Below are 16,810 nucleotides of genomic sequence, written 5' to 3'. Positions count from 1 at the left end.
TGCAGTGAGTCACGATCATGCCACTGCACACCAGCCTGGGCGACAGAATGAATCCCCCCAAAATAAAAAAAAAAAAGTCCTTTCACAGGCACTGCACTGCACTTTAAAACTAGTCATTGATATGAGAGTTCCAACTGGTTGCAAAATTATACCCTTAACCAGAGCACAGCAATTGGAGACACAGACCCAGATAAACACATTAGGTGATGCCCCAATTTGGAGATAGACCACAAGCCATTTAAACAAACAGGATCAGGTGTTATTACTACCGAGAAGTGTGATTCTTGAATCTTCTGTTCCCCTGAACCTTGAACTCCTATTTGCCCTGCATTAAGGAACTTAACGACAAATTGCTAAGCCTGACAGGAGGGAATTCCGGCCTTCTGTGCTCACAGTTTCTGTCCCTGTTCTTGTCAGTGCTTCGTGATCTAGATGAGTGGCAGCAGTCCTCTAGAACCAAGGAAGGCCTTCAGTGCGTGTCATCCGCATCCCATAGCGAGTCAGCCGTGATTCCAGCATCAGCCTGATACCTTCCGATTCTCCCCGCCCAGAACTCCACTCACCGTCATTTGTCCAATGTGTTCAGTGGAGATAAAAAGGGGGAGCCGGGTGCAAAGTCACCTATTTTAACAAAAATAATAAACCTCACTGCCCTGGGAGGGTTGACACAGGTTTCAAGGTGCTGAGTGCAAAAGTCCTCCTCCTGTTTCATGTTTCCCCCTGTAATTGGAACCCCTGTAATTTTTTAGTGATAACCAAAGTGTTATTCCCCTGTTGACTCTTTTTGCTGAGGGCTTAAAATACAAACATGGTGCAAAATCTTACTACCTTAGGGGAAAGGAGGTAAAGATAGAAATGTGTTGATTTCAGTGATCCAGGTAAACCCAGCATATACCAGTTACATAGTAGTTATACCAATACCTGTATTTCCTCTGCCTCTCACTTTCTAAAATTCCTGCAGACCATATTTGCAAATGATGAACAAGAAGGAAATACAGTGGGTACAAAATGTGAAATAGATCCTCCAGAGAAGTACAGCCAACAAGTTGCCACACCTGTGCGTGTACCAGGGCCTCTGAACTGTTTGTTCCAATCTCCAGCCTTTTGAGAGTGCCTCTGGCCATGCGTCCAACAGTCACCAAACAAAAGAGTAGAGGAGAGGCACACTTCAGAGGAGGGTCTTTCTGTTAATCATCGTGACCAGAAGGACTCTTCAACCCAGAGTTCTGGTCATCATCAAAGGAGGCCTGCACACAGGATGGGCGCTTGGGGAGGGCTGTTTGGAAGTCAGACTGTCGCTCTGGAAATTTCATTACAGCAGCCACTGGTGCGCCTGCGAAGGCTCATGCCAGCTGCTGCGATTGCAAAGGCCTGGGATCAGATCCCTGGGCTCAGGGTTTACAGGAGAACAAAGGAGATAGACTGGGGACCCGGAGGGGCCTCAGCAGGGAGTCCTCAGGGGAAAGACACTTCAGAAGGTGGGGCACCTCAGCTACTTTTCAGACATGTGCCTCCAAACCCAGTACCTATAACTCATAAGCTCTGGTCTGATTTTGAACAAGTTACCCAACCTGTGTCAGCCTCAGTGTCCTCGTCTGTAAAATGGGAACAGCAGTTGTGCATCGGATGACTGAGATGTCCGTGTGCTATGTCTGTCCTATGATTCTGCGTCCTCATGGAGGGAGAAACTCCTGAATGTGTGCCCTTCCTCTAATTCCTTCTAGATGGACTTTCACGTCAAAGTGTGAATAACACAAAGCTGAGAGTGCTGTGAGAGTGCCTTCAGGGGCATTTAGTATGTGGGTTCGTTCCTAGCACCGTGGCCCTGGCCAAGCTTCCAGGGTAAGGGGACTGTCTCTGAGCCGTTGACCACCTAGAGGCGCTTTCTGAGGCCACCGCAGCCCCCGAGCCTCCTCCACATCACTGCCCAGAGTGCGGAATGGAGGGGTGGGAGGGGTCAGGACACGGGCCAGGTCCAGCCAACGATGGCACCATCTGCTGTGACTCCCGGTGACCTGCGCCACTCCAGGCCAGCTTCCAGCCGGACAGGCCGGGCCACACCTGTGCTGACCACAGCATCCCCGGGCAGCCCCGCTCTTCCAGGAGTGAGAGCTGGACATGAGGGGGGCTCCACGAAGGGGCATACATGGCACAGGAGGCTCTGATTTGGAGCACGGCCGTTAGGAGTTGGCAGCGGAAAGGAACACAGCTTGCAGAACAGGGGAGCCAGGCCCCAGGGATCAGACCCTCCCCAGACCTGGGCCCGGAGCTGGCAGGAATTCCCCAGCCACTGCCGCCGCTGCCCCTTCCAGCCAAGCCCACCTCTTCTCGGATTCGTGACCCGGGAAGATGGGCTCCTCTGCGGCCGTCCCATCCTGGAGAAAACACAGAGTCCTAGAGCTTTAGGGCCTTTTGTTTTTAATTAATAGACTTTGTGTTCAGAACAGTTTTAAGTTTACAGAAAAACTGAATAGAAACTGCAGCAAGTTTCCACGGCCCCTCACTCCCTGCCCCACCGCTTTCCCGAACAGTAGTGCCTACGTGAATGGGCACGCTTCTGCAGTCGGTGAGCTGAGCTACTGACTAAAGGCCTTGTCCACACTGGGCTCGTTCTGGGGGGCCAGTGGTGATTTCCGGCAGATGAGTGGACATGTATCCACCGTTAGGGAATCGTGCTGCCTGAAAGGGCCCCCAGCGCTCCGCCTACTCCTCCCTCCTTCCTTTCTGCCCCAGGGCCTTAGGATTGTACGCAACAAAGTAAGGGAGGAGGTTAGGTAGAAATGACGGAACAAAGCAGAGATATTTGTAAGCAGCCTCCAGGTAAACACAGTCACCTGTCTGAGCAGGCTCAGGGGTGGCCAGCTGTGGGCAGGAGGCTGGGCTCTGGCTTCCTCCGGGACTCAGTCCTGTCAACCCCTCTTCATTTCCTGGAATCCTTCCCTCCCGGGTTAACTGCAGCAGCTTTGCCAGGAACTCTGCTCTGCACCTTCCCCGCCGGCCTCCTGGGAGGTCCACCTGGTGCTCACACTCACAGGCACCTCAAGCTCCTGGGGGTGACAGTGGGGTGCTAGGCAGCCGTCACATGCAGCAGGCAGCACCTGGCTGGCCTGTCCCATGCTTCTCTTTACCACCTCTTTTGCCCACCCCAACCCCAGGCCACCTCTGCCTCACAAGCCCTCGGGGCTGAGTCGTGGCTTTCTGAGCTGGGGGCATCGGCAGGTGCGCAGGTGCCTTGGGCAGGAGTGAGCAGCCTCTGGGCTCCTTCCCACGGCCCCACCTCTGCACATCCCCACCCCCCACACTGCTGCATTGGAAACTGTCAGAGAACCCCATCTTGGATTTGTTCTGATGATCATTTCTGTGTTGTTGACAGGTGCTGGCATTGACGGAGTGGAGGAAATTAAGCGCCATCCCTTCTTTGTGACCATAGACTGGAACGTAAGTTGCATGCCACAGTCCCCACCTGTACACGCATGACACAGAAGTGGGTGGAGGGAACATACGGCTTGGTGCAAAGGGTCCTCAGTGTCCGGGTCACAAGTAGGTCGGAGGTGAATGTAGACAAGCCACCTGCAGGCAGGGAGCCCCCAGGACCCTGCTGAGTGGGCTGGCAACTTGGGAGGCACAGACACGTGAGTGCCCCTCCCTCCAGCTTGAGGCCTGAAGTCCCCTCAGCTTTCCTCCTTCTACTCTCCTCTGCCCATCAGAGTCGAGGCTTCTGTCCTCCCTGCACCCACTCCCCGGCCTCTCCGAGCCCTGCATATTCCCGATTGCTCCAGGAGTGATTGTCTTCTAACCTCAAGGGCTGAACAGACAAAAGTCATGACAAGCTGCTCAACCAGGACCCTTTAGTGCTAGGGCTATGGGCAGGCCCAGATTCGATACTGCATTTTCCATCGTTAGTCAAGCTGATGCCCACATGGAAGTCACATTTAAAAAAAAAAAAAAAAACAGTGCCGAGTTGTTGGAATAAACTGGAGCTTCTGTTAGTGGAGTTATTGGTAAAGCCTCCATTTCCAGTTCTCTGGGCCAGGCTGGACATTGTCTAGGAAGTCCTCGTATCTCACTTTTCACCAAGCTACAAGTGTCAATTGCCTATTTCTGCCAAGACGCCAACTCCGAATGGTGCAGCAGTCAGCGTCTGACGCGTCCCCCACGCAGGGAGTTCTCGCGGCTAAAACTCGGAGGCTGTTCCTTCCATCTGAGGAAGGCGATACCTCCTTTCCTATCAGTTGCTTTTAGTTCTTTCCTTTAGGTTAACACAAAAACAGCTATGTTGGGATTTTCTTTTCCTGACCTAACAAATTAACCTCGAAAGATTTTAATGGAACACTTTTTAAGATTTAAATGCCCTCTGCAGTATAGAGTTTATTATCTGCTTTCGCTTTCCTCTCTGTCTTCTTTTTTTTTTTTTTTTTGAGATGGAGTCTCGCCCTGTCACCCAGGCTGGAGTGCAGTGGCGCGATCTCAGCTCACTGCAAGCTCCACCTGCCAGATTTACACCATTCTCCTGCCTCAGCCTCCCGAGTAGCTGGGACTACAGGCGCCCCCACCACGCCCGGCTAATTTTTTTTATATTTTTAGTAGAGACAGGCTTTCACCTTGTTAGCCAGGATGATCTCAATCTCCTGACCTCGTGATCCACCCACCTCGGCCTCCCAAAGTGCTGGGATTACAGGCGTGAGCCACCGCACCCGGCCTCTGTCTTCTTTATGTCCTCATGGAGTCCGGGGCCTCCACACATTTCATTAAGAGGTGGGCCCCACCTGCAGCCCCAGACCTCTCCTCTGGGAACGGGTAACACCAGTGCTGGATAAAACCAGCCAGCTCTCCTCTTCCTTCAGCCTGAGCCCCAGCAAAGCACTCAAACTGGGGAAGAGTGATAACTTTTTAAAACCTAGTTTTATAGTTCTGATTAAAGAACTTTTGTAAGATTAGACTTCTTTTCAAAAGTAAGATTAGAGAAAAGAGTGTAAAGTTTCAGGACATCTGTGCCTCCCAACCAGGACCTCCAAGAAATGAAAACCAAGGCCTCCCTTTGGAGTCTCTTACTTAGCTTCCCTGAAAATGTAGGCTTATCAGAAGCTCAGGTTGTGCTCACCTCACAGATGGGCACCTAAGGTCACTGTTAATCGACTCTGCGTTGGAATGTATTTTCTATGGAGACTTCACCTTACACGGCGTTTAGATCTCAGGCCAGCCTGTTTCATGAAGAATGGACCTGGGTGTCAGCCTGTGGATGGTTAGCACAGCACTGTGCCTGGAACCCAGATGCCTGCCCCTCAGGGGGTCACAGCATGTTGCATCCCCTCCCCCGCCTGCCAGTGGTTACGGTGGGACCACACAGCTTCTCCCCGTATGATCTGCTTCTCCATTTATCCAGCCCTTTCTGCTGGGCATCCCAGTCTCAGGCACTTTCCAGGGCTGGGGATAGAGCCGTAGATGGAACAAAGTCCTGCACCCGTGGGTCTTGTGATGACTTGGCAGGGAAAGGCAGTGGACAGATGGGTCTGCACATGTCACAGGAGGACACTGTGCTGACAAGGAGGATGCAGCAGGGGACAGATGGAGAAGCACACGAAAGTGGTCAGGACAGCCACACCTCACCCCTCCCATCCTCACGGAGCCTCCTTCCCATGCCTCCATGGAACAGGTTCCCCTCAAGCACTGGCTCCAGCTGGTCTGGCTTCCAGGGCCCCTCCTGCCCAAGTCTCCCAAGGGCTCACTGGTCTCCTCCTTCCAGTCTGCCATTCAGTGTCGTCTTATGAGACCTGTCCTGCGGCTCTTCCAAACTGCAGCTCCTCTCCCAGCACCCCAGCCCCCGGCCTTGCTCTGTTTTCATATCCCTTATCACTTTCCGACTCGCCTCATAATACCATGTGTTTCTGATGTATATTATTATTTTCTGTCTCCTGCCACTAGAATGTAAGCTGCAAGATCAGGAATCTGTGGCTTAGAGGTGTATCCCACAGCTCTAAAACAGGGCCTGGCTCAAAGGAGGCACTTTATGAATCCCTACTGAGTGAGTGAATGAATGAGTGAGGGAAGGAGGGAGTGAATGAGTGAGGGAGTGAATGAGTGAGGGAGTGAATGAATGAGTGAGTGAATGAGTAAGGGAGTGAGTGAGTGAGTTAATGAGTGAGTGAATGAGTGAGTTAATGAGTGAGGGAGTGAGTGAGGGAGTGAGTGAATGAGGGAGTGAGTTAGTGAGTGAATGAGTGAGGGAGTGAGTGAATGAGTCAGTGAGTCAATGAGTGAGTGAATGAGTGAGGAAGTGAATGAATGAGTGAGTGAGTGAATGAGTAAAGGAGTGAGTGAGTGAGTTAATGAGTGAGGGAGTGCGTGAATGAGTAAGGGAGTGAGTGAGTTAATGAGTGAGTCAACAAGTGAGGGAGTGAGTGAAGGAGTGAGTGAATGAGTAAGGGAGTGAGTGAATGAATGAGTGAGTGAATGAGTAAGGGAGTCAGTGAGTGAGTGAGTGAATGAGTGAGTGAGTGAGGGAGTGAGTGAATGAGGGAGTGAGTGAACGAGCAAATGAATAAGTGAATGAGTCAGTGAATCAGTGAATAAGTGAGTGAATCAGTGAATGAATGAGTGAGACTCTCAAGACAGGAGTCACAGCTGTCAAGGGAGACTTGCTCCCTCCATTTCCTCACTCTCACACTCTAGTCCTTCCTCCAGAGACCATGCCTGGGAGAATGGAGAACCAGGATTGCTGGGCTGGGAGGGGGAGCTGCAGGTGGGCAGGGCAGCATCCTGGGATGGGAGACCCTGAGGGGCTGCAGCTGGTAGGAAAGAGAAGTCTCTTCACACCGAACCCCCAGGTGACACAGTGCAACACAGAGCACTCAGCCAAGAGTGGAGCCACTCCGAAGTATGCGTGGCCCAGAAGGGCTTACGTACTTGCTAAGACAACCTTGTGAGATGCCTGGAATTTTAACAATACGATGGATTTGGAAAACTATGACACATTAGATTAATGTGCATTCCAGAATGCTGAGGTCCGGCGAGCTCTAAGCAGAAGCCGCCTTTTTCCTGTGGCAATAAGAGCCTTCTCTACACAGCGCCTCTGCTCAGGGTGCTCTGGTCTCTCTGTGGCTGGAAAGCAAACACAACCCAAGAAGGTGGCATTTCTGCGTGATTTCAAAGGAATCAGACTAGAATCAGAGCTGAGAAGTTCCTTTTGTTGCTCTTAGCACTTAATTTGATTTTATTTTGGCCTTGTTTTCATTTTGAGAGAGGTCCTTGTGATTGATCAGAACCAGGCGTGTTTACTTCATGTCTGTACTTCCCAGAGGAAGGCAGGCAGCAGTGCTAGAGGAATGGCAGGCTCTTGTTCTGCCCAGCGCCCTGAACCCACACAGCCCGTGAGTGGCAGAGGAGCTCAGAAATGCCACTTTTGCATTAATTCATGCATTTGATAAATAACGCTTGGTGCTCACCCTGGTAGTGTACCAGCAAAGTGTCCATGTCCATGACGTCACAGTTGGAACGCAGAGCCCCGTCCTCCAGCTGCTCACAGACTGAGGAGTCTGCTGTCCCATAACGCCATCATCCACCGATGGAAGAGGTTTGTGCACAGTGAAAGTGGCCAGCAGAAAGAGAGAGAAATGATGCCTGAAAGAGGGTGAGTGGAATTAACCAGCAGAGGGGCAGAAGGAGGAGAAGAAGGATGCTTCCAGCAAAGATGTGTAGGCATGAAAACACCGTGTTCAGGACACCGCGTAAACTGCAGGCACAGTCCCGCTCCGTGATGGTCTTAGAAGCTGTCAAGATCTTGCTAGGACGAGTCCGGTGGTCCCCCGCATCTCAGCTGATCCTCTCTCATGAGTCGAGTTTGCCCGTGTGTTCTCCTGTGTCTGCGGCCCCAGTAGCAGCCCATGTGTCTTCATGGCTAACCTCAAACCCCAATAACACATCCAGGCAAGCCATCAACCCATTCTTCAGAAAGCAGGGGCTAAAATGCAAGATGTTTAAAGGTATTTATTTAAGAGGTAATTTTACTCCGTGATGTATTTGTCCAGATGTGCCCATTCTGCTTTTCGGCAGCTCAGAAAACTGAAAACCACAGTTCAGCCTCATTTGCAAGAACTGTTAACACCAAAAGCCGTTCCCTCTGCAGTGCAGACACTCCTTAATGACGAATGAGAAGACATTTCCTAACCACTAGATTTCTGCCTGGGTACTTCACCCAACGGCTTGCCTCAGGATCCAACTGGGAAAATATTAGGATATTTATTTTGCTTTCTGCTGCTTTCTGTGACCCGATACTGCCAGCAGATCTTTTTATTTATTTATTTTTTTTTTAAGTAAACACCTGTCATCCCACTGCTGTCCCCGGGGTCTTCAGTGGCCTGCTGGAGCAGGACCCATCTGCTGACAGTAAGTGTGGGGACGGTGGAGGTGTGGGCTGCTGCCTTTTAATTTAGCTTCAGAGATGAGCGAGTGAATGTCTGCACGGGAGCCATTCCTTCTGAAGGCCAGCTCTCCTTGATGAGCTGAGTGAGAAGCCACGAGTTAATGATTGACTACAAACCTCTGCAGAGGATATGGCAGAGTCCAGCAGATAGAAGCTGTGTTGGTTTTTCCCCCGTGGCTGAAGCATGCTGAGAACACAGAATTAGCACGAACCCAAAAAAAGCTTCGTAAAAGTTAATCACTGCAGACAGCACAAGCCAGTCTGAGGACGGCTCCCAGCCCAGCCTGGCGTCCCTTGCAGGGGGACCCAGGGAACTGCAAATATTATTACAGGCAGTGAATGATGATGCTGGAGACACACAGTCACCAGGGAGAGGGACATCTTTGTTTCTGGAACTCTGTCCAGGGCCTAGACCCTTAGTATTGCACTGACTCTTATTATTACTGTTATTCGTTATTCACGATCAATACTAGTAGCTCATGTTTATGTTCTTTGTACAGTTTGAAACCCTTCCAAGCACACCATTAGCTGTGATGCTGTGAGATGGGAGAAACTTGTACAGGAGACTGAGGCACAGGACAATGAGAAGCTGGAGGTCGCTCGGTGATCTGGCAGCGCGTGGGGTGTGCCCTGAACTTGGCTGTTGTGTGTCCTGGCAGGAGCAGAGGGTGGGTTCCGGGTCTTCAGGCCACTTTGGTCTTCTTGCCCACAAGTGGAGTATTTGCGGTATGGCGCAGAGAGTGGTTTGGGGGTGTGGGAGCTGTAGGCTGCGGGTCAGGGCCTCACAGCACAGGCGTCTCCATGCAGCTGTTGCTCCCATTGCCAGCAGCGAGATTTCTATCCTTTTATTCCTACATCATATACACTAGGAGCACTCCCCCTTCAGGGAACCCAGCAAGGACTCTGTGCAATGAATCATCACCCTTCAGGTGCTTCTTCTGTTGGACCCACCTACAGCCGGGTAAACTGCAGGCACAGTCCCGCTCCATGAGCCACTGACCTGTCACACCCATCGTGACGCTTTGAAAATCGTTTAGATTCTTCCTGCGGCGCTTTCGATCCTGTCTTCTCTCTGGTCTGCATATTTTTGCATTATTATTTTAGGAATAATCTATAAATGTGCCCTTTGCCTTATTGAAGCGTATTAATTCCAAAATGCCTGAAGCCAAAACCGTCTACAGAAGGCAGATGTTAGGGTCTGAGACCCCAAACTAGCATCTGTTTCCTATGTCATCACCCAGTTCCCGTTTTTCTGTTGCTGTCTCTGTCCTCTTCTCACTTAGCTGAAGGTCTTTAGTATAAATAGAATCCTGATGGGCCTGCTCCGGGCTTCCTCACGTGCGCTTGTTTCCTGTGAAATTTGTTTCAGCCCTGCGGCCACACTGTGTCATTCTGACATCCTAGGACAAATGAGATGATTTTAAATGTGCCTGGCGAATTTGATCATGATACTGCATTTTCTCTCGTCAGTTTTGGCATGAATTGTCCCAGAGTCTCAGAAAGGGGGGATCCAGGGCAGAATTGCCAGTGTCTGTCTCGTTAAGCTCAGAATCCCAGGTGAGATGCTGCTGCTGTTTCACTCTCAACACAACCCTGCCTACAGTGGTTTACATACAAAGCAAGAGGCCGGATGACTTCTCCCCCAAAGCCTCAAACCCGTTCTTAGGTTTGCACGTGGAAAGAAAAAGCATACATAGTAATAACACATATTAGCACCTTCCAAATGTTTACGCAGCATCAGGAAGACATTGACCGGCCTTTAAGATTGCAGCAAGCCTCGAGGAAGCCGTCCAAAGGGCCAGAGTGACCGGCTCCAGTTAGCCCCCGGCGGCCCGCACAGAACCTCACTGCCTGGCCCAGACCAGAGTGAGAACGCAGCAGCCTCCAGCAGGTGGGGCATGGTGGTCTGCAGGCCCCAGTGAACAGGCTGTGTTCATAGCTGCGGTTGGCACACGGACCCATGTTACAGGGTGGACAGTTGCCTGAAGGCTCCCGCGGCACAGAAGGAAGGCCCTGGCCCTCAGCAAGCGCTCCGTCCGCTCTCACACGCATGCCTCCCTCTGGTCTTGTTGGGGTTGTGAGCTGAAAGCCTGGGCTCACAGCCGAGGGGTGGAAAGCACGGGGAAAGCAGAGGCGGGCTTCCTCCTGCCGCCGTGTGAGGGGGAGCTATTTGTGTGGTACAAAAGTGCTACGGGACTACCTGGGCTTAGGACCTCCTCACTGGGCATCCCGGGTGACTCGCAGCACCGGGCTAGGCACAGATGGGGCAGAGCACGGGGGAAGTCTGAGCCCAGCCCCCAGGCGCAGTGTCCTGGGATGGAGGGAACCGGGACCTGACTTAGCAGCAGATACTTCGTATTAAAGGAGCGGGATGGCCTCAGCCCAGAGGAGGTCACAGCAGTCCCAGTGCTGGGCTGTGAATCTGACTCAGAAGGCAGGAAGGTGACAGCCTCTGGATGTGAGCCTCCAGAGGCAGGGTGGTCACAGATAGAGCCTGTGCTTTCCTGGACAGCTGTGAAGCGAGGCTGTGGTGCCTGCCCCATCGGTGGACAAGGAGGGAGAAGGATGTGGCCTGTAGGAAGCCAGGCAGAGCCTGCAGCCCTGCCCCACCGGGGGTTCCACGGGGAGGGGAAGGGGTTCCAAGGACAGTGGCCAGTCGCCTCAACATCCAGTCCTCCTTCTTGAAGAAGCTGGTTGACGTTGCACTTTTGAGGGTTGGAGCAGAAACAAGGCAGGAAGGGTGAGGTAGAGAGAAGGAAGCAGGCAGGGCCAGGGTCTCCCACCTTCACCCTGGGTGGCACCTGCGTGATGCTGTGTGGTGGGGCTGTTACGGGTGGCTGGGTTCTGCACACCCTGGCCTCCACCCCTTGGGAGCCTGCAGCGGTCACACAGGTGTGGCAGCCAGCAGTGTCTTTGGGCACTGCCAAATGTCCCAGTGGGGGCAAAACCCCTCTATGAAGAAGCACTGGGCACCAGGCTCTGGGGATGGTTTTATCAGAGGCTGTGGTGGGGCAGGGACAGGGGAGGGCAAGATGGGTCCCCAGGATGATGGAGGAAGAGCTGGCATGGAGGAGAGGAGCTAGAGGGGCCATGTGGGCCCCTGCTTTCCGGAGGTAAACACTTCACACTAGAATTAATACGTGACAACCAGTTTTGTATTTTATTTTGTTTTTAATGGAAATCTCTTGTGTAAATAAATTCCTCCTCATAATAAAAGTAGGAGGCCTGGCTCTGTGCTGGATCGAGCTAGTGCGCACTCTCTCTCTTTCTTACCCCCTTCCCCTCCCCCTCCCCCATTTCTCCCCTCCTCCCCTCCATCTCTTTCTCCCCCCACCCCCTCTCTCCCCATCTCTCCCCATCTCTCTCTCTCTCTCTCCACCTCTCTCCCTCGCTTGCTCTCACACAGAGGGAGGATGTGATTTTGACTTCAGCAGGATTCTTAATAGCCCGGCTCTCAGGACGCTCTGGGTGGGGAATGGGCTGCACTGGCCTGTTCGTGGCACCCGATGGCCTGGGCTTCCCAGCTCAGGAGACTTCCTCAGGCAAGCACGTGTGTCTGGGGAGATTATTCCCACCTGTACTGTGCCTCACTGCAGAAAGCAGCGTCTTTTCATTTCTGAAAATGGCTTGAAGAGTAACTCAGTGCTAATGAAATCTATGCCCCCAAGGCAGGAAATGAGCAAATAATTCAGGGCTGAATTCAATCCTGTCTCTCCTCCGATGGTTCCCGCGTGCACGCCCTGAGCTCTTGCACATCAGGGCACATCCTGCTGCCTGATAAGCCCCCGTGGGAGCTCGGGGGCATCTGTTGGCACCTCGCCCTCCTGCAGTAGCTGTGGGCCCTGGTTTCTGACCTGGGCTCTGACCCAGGTGCTCCCGGATAAGCAGAGCAGGGTGTGCCCCAGGTGGGACCCAGATGTCAGACGCCCTCCTCCCTCCTCTCCCTTCCCGTCGGGCCTCATCGGAGGAGGTGTTGAAATTTGCTTTCCAGAGATGTAGAACAGGTTTTAGCTGGAGTCACTGTGTCCATTTTCCAGAGCTGCACGGCCATGAGGGTCCCTGACTCCAGAACTGAGCTCTAGATGGTCACACACAAGTGCCCAAGAGAGGACTCCAGGCTGGATGTTTTCTACGAACACCGTGGGGACCCTCACTAGGCAGGATTAAGGAAACCCCACGCTTAGTGGGGGGCAAGACCCCAGCCTGGCCCTGCCCTGCTGCTGCCCTACTAACTACCAGGCTGGCCCCTCGGCACACTGGCATGGCCCGTGCCTTCTGTCATCAGGGTGATTTGACTAAACCCAGCATCCTCTACTGAATCTGCCCGGAGGTCCCTCAGCCTTCCAGTCAGGCCTCAGGCCCCAGTCCTCCCTCCAGTGCCCCTCCCCCTCCACACTTCTCTCAGCACTGGGCTCCCCCGGCTCCCTCCATCTAAGCACCACCTGCAGCATCACCCGCCTGAGGACTACGCCAGGTTCCAGGTACCTGTGTGTGCTTTCTTTACATTGAATTCCCAACAGAATGCGTTGTTGCCCTAGAGGATTGAAAACAACACATCTCAGCTTTGGAAAGCATTGTCAGGCAGGCAGCTCTGAGACCGGAGCACAGAGGGCTGTGGACTTTCTGTGCCTTCTGCCCAAGGTCCTGTTGGGGAAATAAGTTTGGGCCCAGAGGGGGCATGGGAAGGGCCGGTTCTCTGTAGATGCAGGCGTCCTCCTGTCGAGGAGCCTGGGCGCCCTCATTCTGACACCCAAGGCAGGTTTCTGGCAGAGGTGCCAAGGCCCCAGAGCACAGGCCCTGAGACACTGGCAAGAGAGCACCCTGGGGTGCTCTGGGTCGGCGGTTTTTGCAGTGTCCCGCAGAGCTGAAGTTCCGTGGTGCTGGCCCCAAAGTCCCAGGGCAGGGAGGAGAGAGCCACACGGCCTCTTCACTGCTGTCCCCAGTGGGGGCAAGTGGTGGCTGTCCTGTATGATTTTACTTGGAAAAGAAGATTCTACTACCAAGAAGAAGCTAGAAAACTACTGCCCTAAAATGAAGAACACTTAGCATGTCCCCAAACCCTCACACCTCAAGCTATGCCTTTTCTATATCTTTCTATAATACATTGTTATTATATATGCCATATTATCTATAATACTACACATAATATATTTTATGTCATCTATATTTCAGAGTATTTAGAAATCCCTTGTAATCCACAAGGCCAATGCAGTCTGTGATAAGAACATCCTTCCCTCCCCACAGCAGGTTTCTCTGTCCCCAGTGTTCTGTGGCAATGTCTGTGCATCCTCAGTGCCCTGTCTTGCTTTCCTTGTATTAATAGACGCTGTACCGGAAGGAGATCAAGCCACCGTTCAAACCAGCAGTGGGCAGGCCTGAGGACACCTTCCACTTTGACCCCGAGTTCACGGCGCGGACGCCCACAGGTGTGTGCCACAGTGGTTCCCTCTATCGGTGGCTTCTCCCACCTGACCCCTTAGAGACAGATATCTAGGAACAAGAAATTCCCATGCCTCAGAATTCTTTTCATGGAAAATAACTGTCCATTCTGTTTGGGTTTTTTGTTGTTGTTGTTTTCTCTGCTCAGTGATAAAGGTTTAAGTGATAGCCCCAGTTCTCTGTTGTTCCCGATATAACCTCCACCTTGGAAATGATGAAGGTGTCCTTATTCCAAGTCACCGGTCCAGTTACTTCCTGTGTCAGAGAGACACACAGCAAGAGCAAGAAAAGAAACTGGAGGCAATTAAAATCCCTCTTTCAATTAAAGTGCATTTATGGAGAGGAAAGGCTGTCAGTTATGTCTATAGATTTATGAGCTATAGATATTATTCATGCAAAAAACAGAAACCCATTTGAAAAGTAGTATCGGCTACTAAATAGCATAGCAATTGGATGCATAGATTTGGTCTCCTGGTGTGTCTGAAATTACTCTTGGGGTCTAGCAAATTTCATCAGAACTGGTCAGCTCCCTTTAAAAGTTATCTTTTTGGGATATTAATGAATTAAAGTCTGCTTTTTTATATATGGTAATTATCCTGGTCTGATAGGGCTATCATAACAAAATACTACAGACTGTGTGGTTTAAACAACAGTCATTTATTTTCTCACAGTCTGGAGGCTGGAAGTCCAAGTTCAAGGTACTGACAGGGTTGGTTCCTGGTGAGGGCTCTCGCCTTGACTTGCAGACAGCTGTGTTCTTGCTGTGTCCCCACGTGGCCTTTCTTCTGTGTGTGCAAAGACAGCAAGATGGAGCTCTGGTGTCTCTCTGTCTTCTTATAAGGACACTAGTCCTCTTGGATTAGGGCCCCACACTTTTATCCTCATTTAACTTCAGTTATTCTCTTAAAGGCCCGTATTAGTCTGTTTTCACACTGCTGATAAAGACATACCTGAGACTGGGCAATTTTTCAAAAGAAAGAAGTTTAGTGAATTTACAGTTCCACATGGCTGAGGAAGCCTCACAATCGTGGCAGAAGGCAAGTAGGAGCAAGCCCCATCTTACATGGATGGCAGCAAAGAGAGAGCTTGTGCAGGGGAACTCCCCTTTTTAAAACTCTCAGATCTCATGAGACTCATTGACCATCATGAGAACAGCACAGGAAAGACCCACCCCCATAATTCAGTCATCTCCCACCAGGTCCCTCCTACAACACATGGGAATTATGGGGGGCCACAAGATGAGATTTGGGTAGGGACACAGAGCCTGAGATTTGGGTGGGGACACAAAGCCAAACCATATCAAGGCCCTGTCTCCAAATACAGTTACACTTGGGGGTAGGGCCTTAACATTTGAATTTGGGAAGGACATAATTCAGTCCACAACACTAACAGTATGCTGGTTATATACAAAACCATCCACAAGCTCCTTCTGTAGACATAAGTGGGACAAGTCCAGGGAGCTGGTGGTTGGCCAGGCTGCATCTTGGATCTACGGGGATTCACTGTATTTTTTCTCGCTGCTTTTGAATCTGAAATTTTCTTACTTTTTAAAAGATAATCAGGAAACAAATAGATGGTCAACCACAAAATGTCAAGTAGATGAAGTTAGAGAATCCACTTTGTTCCTCCAGATTCAGCTGTTGGTGAAATCCCTGTTTCCCATATACCCAGATGAACACATTGAGGAGGGTGTGAGCATGTGCAGATAGGGAGGGTTGTGGGGCTTTTAGCGGGACTTTTGATGGGCCTAGGCCAGCTCCTGACCCAGGCCACATTGGTACCAAGAACAGGAAGAAAGCTCATTCTGGGCACTGTAAACCAGGGAGTCATGCCACCGGCTGCTCAGTTACTTCTTTTGGGTCATCCTGCAGTCCCCAGGTAGAATTAAAACTTTCATTATAGCTTTGGTTCATCACTGATTCATGATGTAATGAGGCTGCCTTGGAGAACACTTCTGGGTCTGCTCTCTCCAGTAAGTGACTGTGGGATTTTCACCTCACCCCATTCTCAGCTTCCTTAGAAAGTATTTGTGTGTTGGGGTTGGTCCTTCCCATTGACAAACTTAACCCAATTCACAGAACAGTATTACTTTTCAGTTTCTGAGTTTGAAAAGATGGGGCAGGATTTGGGGATTCCCTCCTGGCCCTGCCCACAGGTCACCCAAGCAAGTCATGATATTTCTCCACCTATTGTTGGCCTGAATGTAAAAGGAGCTCAGAGGCAATTAGGTCTGACCACGAGATCGTTGTCCCTAAGTCCACAAGGACCATAAGGTCCCTAACAGAATGCGCACACATCCTCGTGAGGTGCCAACATGTGGGGCTGTGTGTTTAAAATGTGGAAAGAAAGTCTATGTTTGTGCTGCTTGGTAAGAAAATGTTAATACAGTCAACTCTAATATTCATATGGACATGCCTTTTATCTCATCTGTGAAGAATTTAAACCCCAACCTAGTTGGCCAGTGGAACCGGAAGCTTTTTTTGAGCTTCTAGATTGTATTTTAATAATAGCCTAAGGAAAACATAATTAGACACAATGCACTCCAGTGCTATTCAGAATTGCCTTTTTTATTCCTTAGTGTTTCCAGTTCTCCAATCAGTTTCAGTTAATTTATCACACCACTGTTTGCCTTTGAGGTAGGTAGTAATTGAAGTGCTAAAGACACATTAAACTCATTCTGATTTGTACAGGAGAGTAGGATTTTCTAAGCATGTGAGCTGAGCACATGGCTGGGTGAATGAGCAGCTGTAGAAATGTGACTCTGAAGCAACGGATAAGCTACAAATCCTTTATGTTAGATTCTGGACTCACAGTGGGAATTTCTTACAGTTAGGCTTTCAGTCTTTTCTGAAACTTCAGCCAGCGCTCAAGCTGGTTTCTATTCCCTGATCACACCTTGGCTGCCCACTGGAGCATGCTGCTTAGCCCGAGATGCCAATCTAAGATTTAAAA

At 50.9% G+C, this 16,810-nt stretch overlaps 1 protein-coding gene across 9 annotated transcripts in view; it reads left to right on the top strand.

The window, feature by feature from the left end:
- The window catches only part of RPS6KA2 (ribosomal protein S6 kinase A2), a 497,623-nt gene that overhangs the window by 433,209 nt on the left and 47,604 nt on the right, over positions 1–16,810 (top strand). For all 9 annotated transcript variants that reach the window (XM_057302622.2, XM_063605534.1, XM_008973620.5 and 6 more), the window contains 2 exons: positions 3,374–3,438; positions 13,743–13,845. In XM_057302622.2, the coding sequence (XP_057158605.1) occupies positions 3,374–3,438; positions 13,743–13,845 (168 nt within the window). The remainder of the gene's footprint in view (positions 1–3,373; positions 3,439–13,742; positions 13,846–16,810) is intronic.

The sequence above is a fragment of the Pan paniscus genome, chromosome 5 (assembly GCF_029289425.2).
Source record: "Pan paniscus chromosome 5, NHGRI_mPanPan1-v2.0_pri, whole genome shotgun sequence".
NCBI lineage: Eukaryota > Metazoa > Chordata > Mammalia > Primates > Hominidae > Pan > Pan paniscus.
Note: the sequence above shows the minus strand (reverse complement) of the source record. Positions and strands in the feature narration are given on the sequence as shown.